At 41.3% G+C, this 13,007-nt stretch overlaps 1 protein-coding gene across 1 annotated transcript in view; it reads left to right on the top strand.

The window, feature by feature from the left end:
* LOC135555438 (ubiquitin carboxyl-terminal hydrolase 43-like) overlaps window positions 1–13,007 on the top strand; it is a 104,500-nt gene that overhangs the window by 67,079 nt on the left and 24,414 nt on the right. Inside the window, exons 5-7 of the mRNA XM_064987849.1 lie at window positions 571–706; window positions 837–981; window positions 7,459–7,621. Of these exons, the coding sequence (XP_064843921.1) occupies window positions 571–706; window positions 837–981; window positions 7,459–7,621 (444 nt within the window). The remainder of the gene's footprint in view (window positions 1–570; window positions 707–836; window positions 982–7,458; window positions 7,622–13,007) is intronic.

Raw genomic sequence — 13,007 nt, 5'->3', positions numbered from 1 at the left:
CTGCTGTTGAGGACGAAATGTTAGATGCTTTTCATAGTGGAGTTTATAAATTGCCTGGCTGGGCTGATGAGACAGTGGATTGCGCAGTCAGATGGAACAGAGTAAATAGGCATTTTAATGTCATAGATTTAGCCGGTGGTAACTTGCGGAATAGACACCTGCTGGAATGAGGTTTTAACCAATCAGCATTCAGGATTAGACCCACCCGTTGTATAATACTGTATATCCCCCACTTCTGTGTGTCCTCTGTCCCCATGTGTGATAATGCCTGTGTGCTGGCAGTGGCATCTCTCACTATCTTTATCATGTTAAATCTTCTCCATGGTGGATTATAGAGCAGGTCATCAACAAGACATCACAAAACTCACTTTAATTGATAATTGTCATTAGTCTGCTGGACAATGTAGATACACAGGTAAAATGGGAGCTGTCTCAGTATGGCCTTGTAAATAACAACATACCAATGACATATTCTCTGAAAAGCTAATGAAAATGGTAGCAATAAAAATGGTAGTGATTTCAATGCAGCGGCTATTCTCTCTCTCTTGCTCTCTCCCCTTCACTCGACAGGTCTTTGTGTGTTACTCTGGTCTTCAGTACGAAGGGCCAGAGATACCTGCGCATTGGGCTGGCTGTGCCTCTCTTTGGTTCGCTGGCCTTTCTTAGAAGGATGTTGGCGGATGAGGGGAAGATCTCCCCAGACCAGGTAGGTGATCTTGTCTCACTCTTCTTGATGATGCACACTATCCTCAAATACACTTTCACTCCATTTTCCAAGTCTCTGATTAAATAAGATGGATACTCTTGCTATCTCCCTCTCTCCCTCTCTCTTTCAGGTGATCCTGACAGAGATCTACACCACAGGCTTTCAGCGCTCCTTCTTTGATGAGGAGGATCTGACGTGCATAGCCGAGACTGACATCATCTATGCCTTCCAGGCCCCGCCCCTATACATCAGAGGAGGCTCTGCACTACTCTCAGGTAACCGTAGCAACAACTACATATTCCAGGGACATTCCGATCAATATCACCACTATCAACCAAGATCATCCAATAGAATCTGTCCCTTTTCCACTGTATGAGCAAGCAGGGGTCATTTCAGTCCCATTCGTGAAATAAGCCTTTCTCAGTCAAGAGCATATAGAGGTACTGTAATAACAGAATGGGATGTACAACCTCTGTGAAATACCAGGGTATTATGTGAAAGTCTGTCCTTCCTCTGGTGGTGATAATTACATGCTCTTTGTACTGTAGCTTTTACCCAAACTGTGCACAAGCCTTCCAAACATCAGGATGAACAACTGAAGAGAAATGCATTGTTTCTTTTTAAACAAGATAATGAATGACCTTGCTGTGAGAAAACAGACACACACATTTGTTTGTGTACTTTGGGTCTGATAGATTCCATGAGGAACTCACAATGTAGAATAAGAAGTCATTGGGGAACATGTGTGCTTATAAACACATTTTCAATAAAACTCAGATGCTTAGATCTACTCAAATCACCATTATTTTCCGCAAAGATTTGCTGTCATCGAATGATTTATGTTTGAAATATCTCTCCTCTGTAATTGTACTGATGATGTGAAGGGCAAACAGACATTGTTCCCAGAAGCCAGATTGTGTGGATAGTTTTACCACATTTTTCACCCTGGGTTTTGCAGAGCTGGGTTTGTCCCTGAAAATGATACTTCTTTGCATCACCACTAAGCAAAGTTATTGGAGAAATCTGTCTCTCCTTTATCATCTTTGGTTAGACCACACGTAATCGACTACTCAGTTTGATTGGTCTGCACACACACGCACACGCACACGCACACACACACACACACACACACACACACACACACACACACACACACACACACACACACACACACACACACACACACACACACACACACACACACTGGGATGTTTTCTCAGACTGTTGTGGATATGGAGAGGCCTCTCTCACCACCTCCCTGCTGAACAGAGCATCCTCTCGTTTCATGCACATCCAGTCTGATAACATAACTCAAACACTGTTACACAATGAATCATTATCTATTTGGCCTAAAGCTGACGGGCATGAAATGTGGTACTGTACTGACGGAGGAGGCTTCACCTCAGCTTATACCTCATTGGGTTGTGTAATGTGCCTCTTTAAATCATGATGAGTTGTCACTGCTCATAAACGTTAATGGTCACTGCTGCTAATGGAAGATACATATTGTGTACTTGAAATCAATATGCCTTTAGGGATCATGCACCTCACGCACATGAACTATGAATGGGAATGGAGTCGTGTCTGTTCTTCCCCAGAACAGTGTCTACACTGATTTAAAAGACTCCTCTACTACTCTATACCTACTACTCTATCTACTACTATACCACTCCTGTACTACTCCCTAGTTTACATACAGCATACTTTACTCATTACTTCTCTCAGTATGAAAAGCATGTGGGACTCTACAGAGCTCTTTTCAGCCTCTCTGCTTGGAAGAAATCCTTTCAATAAGCAATTGACAGCGTTGGTCAGGTACAGGGCTGGCAGTGTCTGAGTGAAGTGGCCTCTAAAGACTGACCAGACAGCAGCTAATTTCTCCACAGTTTCTGGGTCAGGAGGGCTGCCATAATGCCTCTATAGCTGGAAGTTAAAGTTTCTAAAGTGTTCATGTTTGGCTTTGCTCTGGCTTTGCTCTTGTTACAGAAAACCTGAGCTCGCCTGAATTGTATAGTAACTCCGAGACAGAGATGTTCAACACTAGTGTTGCAGGCTTGTGCTTTGACAAACTGGATATGTCTGAATACCTAGACTGTCTGAATGGAGTGTCTCGGGTACCAATAGAAGCTGTCAAGCTGAGGCATCAACTGAAATTAATTGTAGCACTTACTGTATGGCTAAAAAAAACATGAGCCTTGGCACCATGCTACAGTATATTAGTTGGTGAATTCAGAGGGTGACTCACTTTAAGCACATCAGCGACTGGCTGTCACTAAAGGCTCTCACTAAATGTCCTAGAATCATGTTCAAAATCATAAAAATGTGAAAAGGGGGCTGTCCATCTCTGTTTGACACACAGCCTATCAGTAATGTCACTTCACACCTTGATGAGCGGCCTGTAGAAAAATGGTGGAGTGTGCGTTTGTCTGTGCCTGGCAGCATTTTCATTTGATGGTTGTCAGCGAGGAGAATGAGTAATTGAGTCACTGTCATCAAGGTTTACATGAACTATCTACAATGTATGGAATATCCCAGTGTGGCACAAAAGATTCATGAGAGATGATGGTGTCTGGGAGTATTTTCCCTCCTGCCTGACCTTTCATGGCATGGTGAAATAGGAAGAGAGGTGTAAGCACTTCTATGTCAGTTTATGTAAACATTGATTCTGTACCCACAAAGCTCCATTGTCATGGCAATTCTCATAGAAGTATCTTATTTCACATTCAGTGAAGTGCATCGTACACACAGATAACATGTTTTTCCCCTCAGGTATTCCCCTTCTTTGGGTTGACAGTGTCTTGGTTGTTCATACCAGGCTCATATTAAGGAAATTAATAACAGATTGCATGACTTCATCTAATCAATGACTGATCCAAACTCAGTCGACCCTGCAGCCCACCATGACATGGTTTGTCCATTGTGTCTCTAATATAGCATGGTTGTAATACAGTATAGAGTTCCCCCTGTCAGGGCATCAGTGGGATTTTCAACATGTGCTTCAATTTACTGTCTAACAAACAGCCTGGGCTTCCAGTTTAGGTGGAACTGATGTGGAACACTTGTTTGAAAAGCCCAATAATTAGTTCAGGCTCCTCAGTGAGGACATTCAGAAGCCTGGCTAACTAGGTCACTCAGTGGAGGAGACGAACGCCATGAAGTCATCACTAGGGCTGTTACGGTGACTGTATTACTCAAATTCTCATGTCCATTTAGTCATGGTAATTAGGCTTCTCCAAGCTCTGATGCTGCTGATGGTTATTAGTAGCCTACCAAACTTACTAACTATGAAAGGATCGACACAGGAGTTAGGAAGCAGGTACAGGGAGTGAAGATGTAATAACTGACGGACATGAAACAGAACAGGAACAGCGTCTGAACAGGAACACATAACAACAATTAATGCAGACACAGGGAACAACACTGAGGAACAGACAGATATACAGGGGCAATCAAACACGTGAAGTCCAGGTGAGTCCAATGAGCTCTGCTGCGTGTAATGATGCGTGTGAAGACGGGTAGCCTGGCACCAGGGAGGGGGAGTGGGTGTAAACGTGACAAGCTACCTGGTACTCAGCACTATATTGTCCCTCTAATCACTCTGACATCAATGCAAATGTAATCGAAAATCTAATCAAACACTTCATGAGAGGCCATGAGCTCATGTTGCGCAACATATCTTTAGACTATGCAATTGCGTGCTAAAACAGAGTGATGGCCTCTATTAAAAAGAGGAGGATCAAATCAGCTTTATATAGGCTAGGCCTACAATATTTATTTCTCAACTTTCCTAATATTAAGCACATTTCTTCTCTTTACAACAGGAGTATAGCCTACCTGGCTGGCATGAAAATTAACTATGGGAAAAGTGTCCTCCATTCGTTATTTAAGTGCATAGATGACGTGCATTTTTTCCCCTGCCCCTGTTTTGAGACTGGTTTATGATAATGGTCCATTCTAAATCAAAACAAATTTCACATATATTATTTAGTATATGTAAAGACAAAATTAAATCAAGAACAGTCTGATGCGTGACAATATTAGCCTATCACTTGTGAATGATATATTATCACTTGTGAATGATGCCCTAACTAACATGGTACAAGCACACCAAGACAGTCGTGAAGAGGGCACGACAAAACCTATTCCCCCTCAAGATTTGGCATGGGTCGTCAGATCCTCAAAAGGTTCTACAGCTACACCATCGAGAGCATCCTGACAGATTGCGTCACTGCATATTATGGCAACTGCTCGCCGCTAATAACATTTGATTTGATTAAATGTGTACATCCTGCGCAAATGACAAAGCAGAGCTCATGCCTTTCATGTGACCTTTTTCAAATCATCATTAGTGGCATCATGCAGCCTTGTATTAAAAATACAAACGTTGTTCTATATGTTTTTATCACAACTACAGTTGCATAAATAACTCTAAATTTAGCATATAGGAAGACCTGCTTCTTTGTTAACCGCTCAACACAGAATAGCCGGATGAATAGCAGGATTTCCCTCAGAAATCCTTTAGAGAAAATATAATTTCAATTTTATTCATACTATCTAAAATGCCACCAAATTCTAAGCGAATCTTGTCTGCAAAATGAACTAGTGTAGCCCACAGCCATATGGCATAGCCAGATCAGGACCTAACATAAGGACAAAGAGTATGTTATTCTGTTCTTCTGAAATTGACTAACTTTTCTTCATATCCTGATGTCTGCATCAGTGGATTTCTATGCTATGTGTGGAAGCCAGGAGATGCTGAATGTGTTTATGTTCATTAATGGTCAATTTCCATGAGACCGGCAGTTATTTGCTTGACAATCACCGGCTGACAAAATTTCATGACGCCACCGCCCTAGTAATCACTGACGTCTCAGTCTCGGTATGTGGTCAGTTTGGTGTCTGTCTTCGCTATAGGGCTTCATGGCTTTCTTGAAACCAGTCAATACCAGACCCTGCTAATCCAGTCATTGAAGTGGATCTCTTTGGGGGCAGAGGTGTTTAATTACTGGCTTTCACAGTGTTCAGGCTGGCTCATCCTGTCCTTCACATCTGTCAGGGAATTTAAAATTAAAGTGTTTCTCAGATGTAACCCCAGACTACAGGAGAGTGAATACACAACTCTTCCATGATCTTATAGAGAGTCATATCACTCATCACAGGAGACTACAATCAACAGGCATATTAAATTACATTTGTGTGTGGGTGTGCGTGTGCGTGTGTGTACAAGTTGAAGTTTCTGTGTAGCTACAGGAATCTGCCGGGGGCTATTTTGACACTCTCCATCTGTCATTCTGAAAAGCTGACATCAACCTAAAGGTAGAAAACTGGTTGTAATTTAAAGACCAGTGAAAATACCTTGGGGGAGATGTCTAGAAACAATACATTTCTGAATCAAAAACATAAGGAAATACACTTTTATTTAATGACCAATGAGAGACCTCCTCTTAGCATCAATCACGTGGGGACAGTTCATGAGGGGACCTCTTTATTTTACTGCTGAATTCTAGAACATTTCTCCAGTCATTAAAGAAGGGATTCTTTACATAAATTATCCTCAAAGCGATCAGAGGTCAACAACTTATGTAAATTGCAGAGCATGATTGAAGAGAGTTTGAACAGCTGTTTCATTAGTTGAACATGAATAAATGAAGGGCAGTAATACTTTTCCTCATTATATTCACTCTCAGGTCAGGGCTCTATCATATCATTTCAGAGCTGTTTACATGAAGGGTCTGATTGATATTGAATAGGTCTTTGTTTCCATGCATTCCTTCACTCTCCTATATCCTGGTATTAGATCTGTGGTGTGGCTGGATTGAATGATGGGATATTCTCACACTCAGGATCTTGGCGGCTTTGGGGCCTTCAAGCGTGACATTCACCGTTGGCGATGATTCATTGTGAGCTGGATGGGTGTAAAACAGCGGCGTTTAATACAACGCTGTGGTTTTGGGAGAACACTGTCGCTGGGCCAATCAATAGCTGCTCGTTTCTGTCTACAGTCCTATTTACCATGTGATTTATCACCAAGTATTTTTGGGAGCCAGTGCCGCCTGATGGGTTGGCATTGTCTGTAGGTTGGTAATCTCGTTCCCAGACATTCCCGCACAAATGTGTGTAGAGTCTGGTGGACCAGTGCGTCAAACTTGGCCAAAACATAGAGCTGGGAGAAACTCCTGGCACATAGACATTGGCTTAATCTAACTAATCTACCAACCAATCATCTTCCACAACACCTTCCCCCTAACCCTCCCCCGTATGCTAGTACACCATAAGCACAGAGCACCACAAGCACATGTGATTCACTAAAATGAAACGATGACAAATACTTTGCCATAGAATCACTCGCATATAATTCCATGGTCACTCCCACTAAAGTAAACTTTGAGTGGTTGATATCCCAGGCTTATATGCGCTGTGCGCAATAGCCTGGGGATGAGGTTAGTAGGTTGGTAACACAACATCTGCTAATGTCACGTCTGTGAGTGCTGTAATTTCATCAGGCTTTTTCTCAGTCACACTCCACAGTGTGAAGGAAGAGAAGTTAGCTGGTGAGAAGTGCTGGCACCCACCAGGAGTGAAAAGCTGCATCAGACAAGACCATCCTGCTGGGAGAGTCTGCAGCGCCCGCTCCATCTGTTCTCCCTTCTGGTTTGCTCCTTCCCAAATAAAATGTAACGCCAAGTCTTATATTTAACTTTCCTTCACCCCCCCCCCCCCTTGTCTCCTCCCTCTTTCCTCCTCTCCTGCAGGGTACCACCACAGCCTGCCGTCGTCACCATACTCCTCCGGGCCCGAAGGTCAAAGGTTACCTCCATCCGGAACTTTGTCATCAGAGTTCCTGAACCATGGTGTACCGGTGAAGATCCTGTTGCTGGTGTGCAACGCCGCCTGGAATGCTCAGCAGGCTGTCAGGTTAGGTGACTGTTTCAAACACACTCTGGGATCTAAGGGGGTGTTGTTCACCTCTTCATACCATCACTCATTGAAAGAGAAAGTTACAGTTACAACATAAGGTCATGAGTAATTTCTAAATATAGACTTTTCATTCGACTTTGGGCCAGCAGGAAAAGACCTCACAACTTTAATGTCGATGGGGAAATATGCAGCACAGAAAGGCCTCTACTATCTCATGTGACGGTTGAATGAGCCACAGTCAATGAGTCACAGCCTCTGAAAGTTTCTTGGCAATCTAATTGAGAGGCGAGTCTCCAACTGAATGGTTGTGAAGTTTGACATCTGACACGATGGCGTAATCCATCAGACATCCAGCCCGGCAGCAGTGGAGGGATCAATACTCGCTCAGGAGACCTCACATAGTCGGCCATGAGAAATCCAATCCCATCCAGAAGGCTTAGTGTCTCTCAGCATTCTCCCATGCTTCATCGCTGATTAACCATCCCACTGGGCACACACTGGTGTCAGATGTGAAACTTCATAACCAGTCAACGTTTTTTCAACGTAATTTGTCAATGTATTGTGATGTGGAATCAACTTGGAAAATATATTGGATTTGAAAAAAGTAATCAACCAATACTGTTTTCATCTAATTTCAACCAGAGTTGTAAACATAAAAACATTTTGAATGTTATATTGTTTTTGTGCATCCCTGAGTGATGTTCTATCAATTCCCTGGGTCCTTTCATGTTTTCATGTGTATCTGAGTTATTGGCGTTCAAGCAGGCAGACATCCGTCTGGTATGACGTAGCACTGTGGTAAAGTCACTCTCACTACACTGGAATAGGACTTTTAGATGGTGAAAACATCTATCATACATGTTAGATTTCAATACTGGCCAATGTCATAACACGGGAGGATGTCTTCTCTTAAATGAGCCATTGGTTATATTTTTGCAATATTCCTACCTCGAGACATTTAACAGAGGGTCTAGCCCATTTTTCCTATTTGTCTGCCTCTTTAATTCAGGGTGCATTACATGGTGCCGTTGCCAGAGATATGAAGGAAAGAGGATAGGAATCCAATGAATGAAGGAACGCGTTACTACGCCCCACCCTGTCGACCATTCGCTTTCACGTTGTCATGCTGTGTCACACGGTTGCTAAGATAATCGTTACACAATCCCTTCTCAGAGTCAGTGTATACGTCGAGAAAAGTGCCTATTTTCTCTAATTTCACAATTACAAAGCTATACGATATTACAGGTAGCAAGTTTAATTATCTCACATCTCGGAAAATATTTGAAATGTTGTACTTCTTGACAAGATTAGTGCTAATGTTGGTTTTTGAGCTGGCGCCCAATAGACTCCCATTCACTCCTTGAAGTAGAGTGGTCCTTGTCCCAGAATCGCCCAGAATGCACCGGCCTGTACCGTAGACATAGCATGGGCAACGTTTCCCATCTCCTCAAAAGTGTATGCGCTGTTGAGAATGTCAGATTCCGCTCTGTGAGGCACGTCGATCTACAGGTTGAACATGCTGAGATTGTAGACTCCTAAATTGATAGCGCAGTTTCTTTAGGCGATTTTACAGCTAACTAGCTACTGCACATGCTGAAATTGTCTTTGTTATTATTGTGCGTGGCTATGTTTGCTAGCCAGCCAGCCCATAAAGAGAGCATTGCATTTGTAGTCTATTTGAGCTGCAACAGATTTCCACAACGATTTTCCATTTTGTTGCCAACCTTATTATAACGCCAAAATGAAACATTCGTTCACAAAAAAATGTTCTTCTCGCATATTAGTGTTAATTAACACTGTACATTAAAAGAATGAATGGTTTTGGGTGGAATTTTCCTTTAAATACCTTGTCTAACAGGTTGTTACATTAATCTAATATCAAAATAATCATCAGAACTATGTATACTTTGAAATTGCATTAATTCCACATAGAAACGTAAAATAAATGATCCCATATTCAATAACTACTGAGTGTACAAAACATTAGGAACCCCTGCTCTTTCCATGACTAAATCCCTATTCGACGGGATACGTTTTACTGGAGGAGCTCAGGTAATGTAATTATGTGCACAAGCACAAATCACCACTTCTGTAATTTTAGTCCAAATCTGCCATGTCAGTCATTTTTACCTGGCAGGAAGGTTATTATCCCTGCCCTAAAAACCTACTGTTTTTCTGCAAACTCCAAGGTCCTCTGATAATACTTATCCCATGGGAATCGTGTTTAGCATGTGCTGCACCCATTTTGGGTAAGAACATGGGAACAAATTGATGCTTAAAACAATGTGTTATACATGTAACCTACAGATGAATGATCTGTTTTTTCATATATCAACTTTCCTAGCGCCAATACTTCTCATTTAAAAGATGACGTGGACGATATTGTGCCGATTAATTGATAAATTGGCAAATACGTATGCATTATTATTTTGACTTTCTCCGAACTGAAGGCCATTTATTAGGCCAATATTAGGCTACCCCTAGACATTTGAAATAACTTCACACCTAGAAGAGCCTCCAGGCTTCTGTCATAATGGCCAATTGTGAATGAGGAAAAAAAGTAATACAGGGGTAGTTTGGTAAAACTAATCCGATCAGAATCGTCCTCTAGAAAAAACGGATATGCTGGGGTAATTATTACATAACCGACAATCTATAGTAATATTAGTCCCGTGCAAATAAGGCTATAGACTGACCAGGTGAATCCAGGTGAAAGCTATGATCCCTTATTGATGTCACCTGTAGGTCAAATTCAATCAGTGTAATTGAAGGGGATGAGACAGGTTAAAGAAGGATTTTTAAGCCTTGAGACAATTGAGACATGGATTGTGTATGTGGCAAGACAAAATATTTTATTGCCTTTGAACGGGGTATGGTAGTGGGTGCCAGGTGTACTGGTTTGAGTGATTCAAGAACTTCAATGATGCTGGGTTTTTCACACTCAACAGTTTCCCGTTTGTATGAAGAATGGACCATCCAACTGTGGGAAGCATTGGAGTCAACATGGGCCAGCATCCCTGTGGAACGCTTTCTGCACCTTGTAGAGTCTATGCTCTGACGAATTGAGGCTGTTCTGGAGGCAAAAGGATGTGCAACTCAATATTCGGAAAATGTTCCTAATTTTTTGTACACTTGGGTGGTTGAAATTATGTTGACTTTCATGTTTGATTAGACATATTGTCACACCCTGACCATAGTTTACTTTGTATGTTTATATGTTTTGTTTGGTCAGGGTGTAATCTGAGTGGGCATTCTATGTTGTGTGTCTAGTTTGTCTGTTTCTGTGTTTGGCCTGATATGGTTCTCAATCAGAGGCAGGTGTTAGTCATTGTCTCTGATTGGGAACCATATTTAGGTAGCCTGTTTTGGTGTTGGGTTTTGTGGGTGATTGCCGTTTGTTTTGTCTGTCGTGTGCTAGTTTGCACCAGTATTAGGCTGTTTCGGTTTTCGTTACGTTTATTGTTTTTTGTATTGATTCGTGTTTCTTCAGTTTCATTAAACATGGATCGCAATAGACACGCCGCATTTTGGTCTGACTCTCTTTCACCTACAGAAAACCGTGACACATATTTTATTTGACCTTGTTTCAATGTCGATAGTAAAATGGTATGTTTGAATCAATGTCATTATTTCAGCGTCATGTTATCCACCTAAATAAAGAGGGATATTGAAATAAAATGTGAAGCCACAGTCCAACAATTCGTGCCGGAACATTGACTCTTACTTGTATATATGGGCTGATTTAGTCATATTCTTAAACATAGAATTTTGGTTGAGATTGAGACGTGAATCCAACATTTTAATAACAAACCATTTTTAAATCCTTCATATACAAGACAATATCCAAAGATAAAAGTGTTTTATTATTATCATGAATTTGGAATCCTATTCACAGGGCTAATGGTAACAACTTCTAAACTTCCAAAAATCCAATCAACCATGGATGAATGATAGTATACCTATCTACATGTTGAAATGATGGTGTTCTTTGTTGGGCAAATCAGATGTCAATGTAGCCGACAAACCCAACCTCACTCTGAATTTACTTTCACATACAGCTTGGGTATGAAAAGTTAGAGTTACTTTCAACTATTCTGTGTTATTTAGGTAATCTACACAAAGGAGTATGGAAGCTGATCAATGTCTAAATGTGTTGACATGACAGCTCAGCTGAAACAAACACAGCTTGTTTTCCAAGCTTAGCAGGGTACATAGAGGTAGGCATCTGGATGGTGGACTTGATCTCACTGATATTGAAACAATATAAAATAAAATGTCTAATCAAATCTAAAATTCAACATAATTTCAATATAGGAAGAAAAAAACTAGATGTTTCAACGCAATTTCAACGTATACATAGTTCTGATTATGTTGAAATTAGATTGATGTAAGCACCTGTTAGTCAAGTTAAGTCAATGTATTTAAGTTAAAGTCTTACCCTAATTTCAATGTTTAATGCTGGTTGAAATGAGATGAAAACAGTACTGGTTGATAAGGTAGGTAATAAGGTAACAGCTCTAGAGCCAAAATCGGTCTTCTCACAAAATCGTCTGTAGAGTCCGAACAAAGCATGAGACTTTCACGAACACAATGGTGTTGTCCGTTTTGCTCTACGACCCCGACACGTGTCTTGGAAGTCCTGAAGTCAGTACAGCCGATTTGCCAACTTCTGTCTGTATTGTCCGGGCAATTTGGTGGTCTACACACTAATATGACCCCTCTTTCGGAAGCTGAGACTCTCGCGTACGTGTCAGTTGCTCACAACAAGAGTCGTCTGAAGGTCTCCCGGTACCAGTTGAAAAAGATTATGGGATTACAGTATAACTGCCTTTGGAAGTTTTGGGGGCACTTTCTGTTGTTCCAAGTAGTGAATCTGTTATTCAAAGTGTTTGTATGGGTTAATAGCAGTAAGGCCAAATAAAATTCTAAATCAAATAGCTAAATTAACCTTGGTATGACTTTCTTAAAACAATTCCATATATAACTTAGTAAAAGAGCTAAGAGCTTGCTATCTAATCCATATCATCTCTGGACACGGCATGCTTTAGATGTGAGTTCCTCGCTGAGAACGTTCAAAGCCAGATTGCTAGTTGTAGTCTGAAATCCAGTCCTGTTTGTAGCAGGCCACTTCACCCATATTGATTAAATGTATTTTGCATTTGCTTAGATGTTTCTTTCCTAGTGATCCCATCATTATGCACAGTGTGGAACAGGACAAACAAATCATAATGTGACCCATATTGATGCTGAGTCTTATTTCCATGCAGACAAACTGCCTGTTGAGGAGAGAGATGCGATGCGCATCAGTGGGAATTCTGGCACATTTCATAGTCTCCATTGGATGATCTTATCACAAGTGTCAGACGTTTTTTGGATCAAATAA

The sequence above is a fragment of the Oncorhynchus masou genome, chromosome 15, assembly GCF_036934945.1.
Source record: "Oncorhynchus masou masou isolate Uvic2021 chromosome 15, UVic_Omas_1.1, whole genome shotgun sequence".
NCBI classification, from domain to species: Eukaryota; Metazoa; Chordata; class Actinopteri; order Salmoniformes; family Salmonidae; genus Oncorhynchus; species Oncorhynchus masou.
The sequence above is the reverse complement of the archived record's forward strand: the minus strand, read 5'-3'. Positions and strand labels throughout refer to the sequence as shown.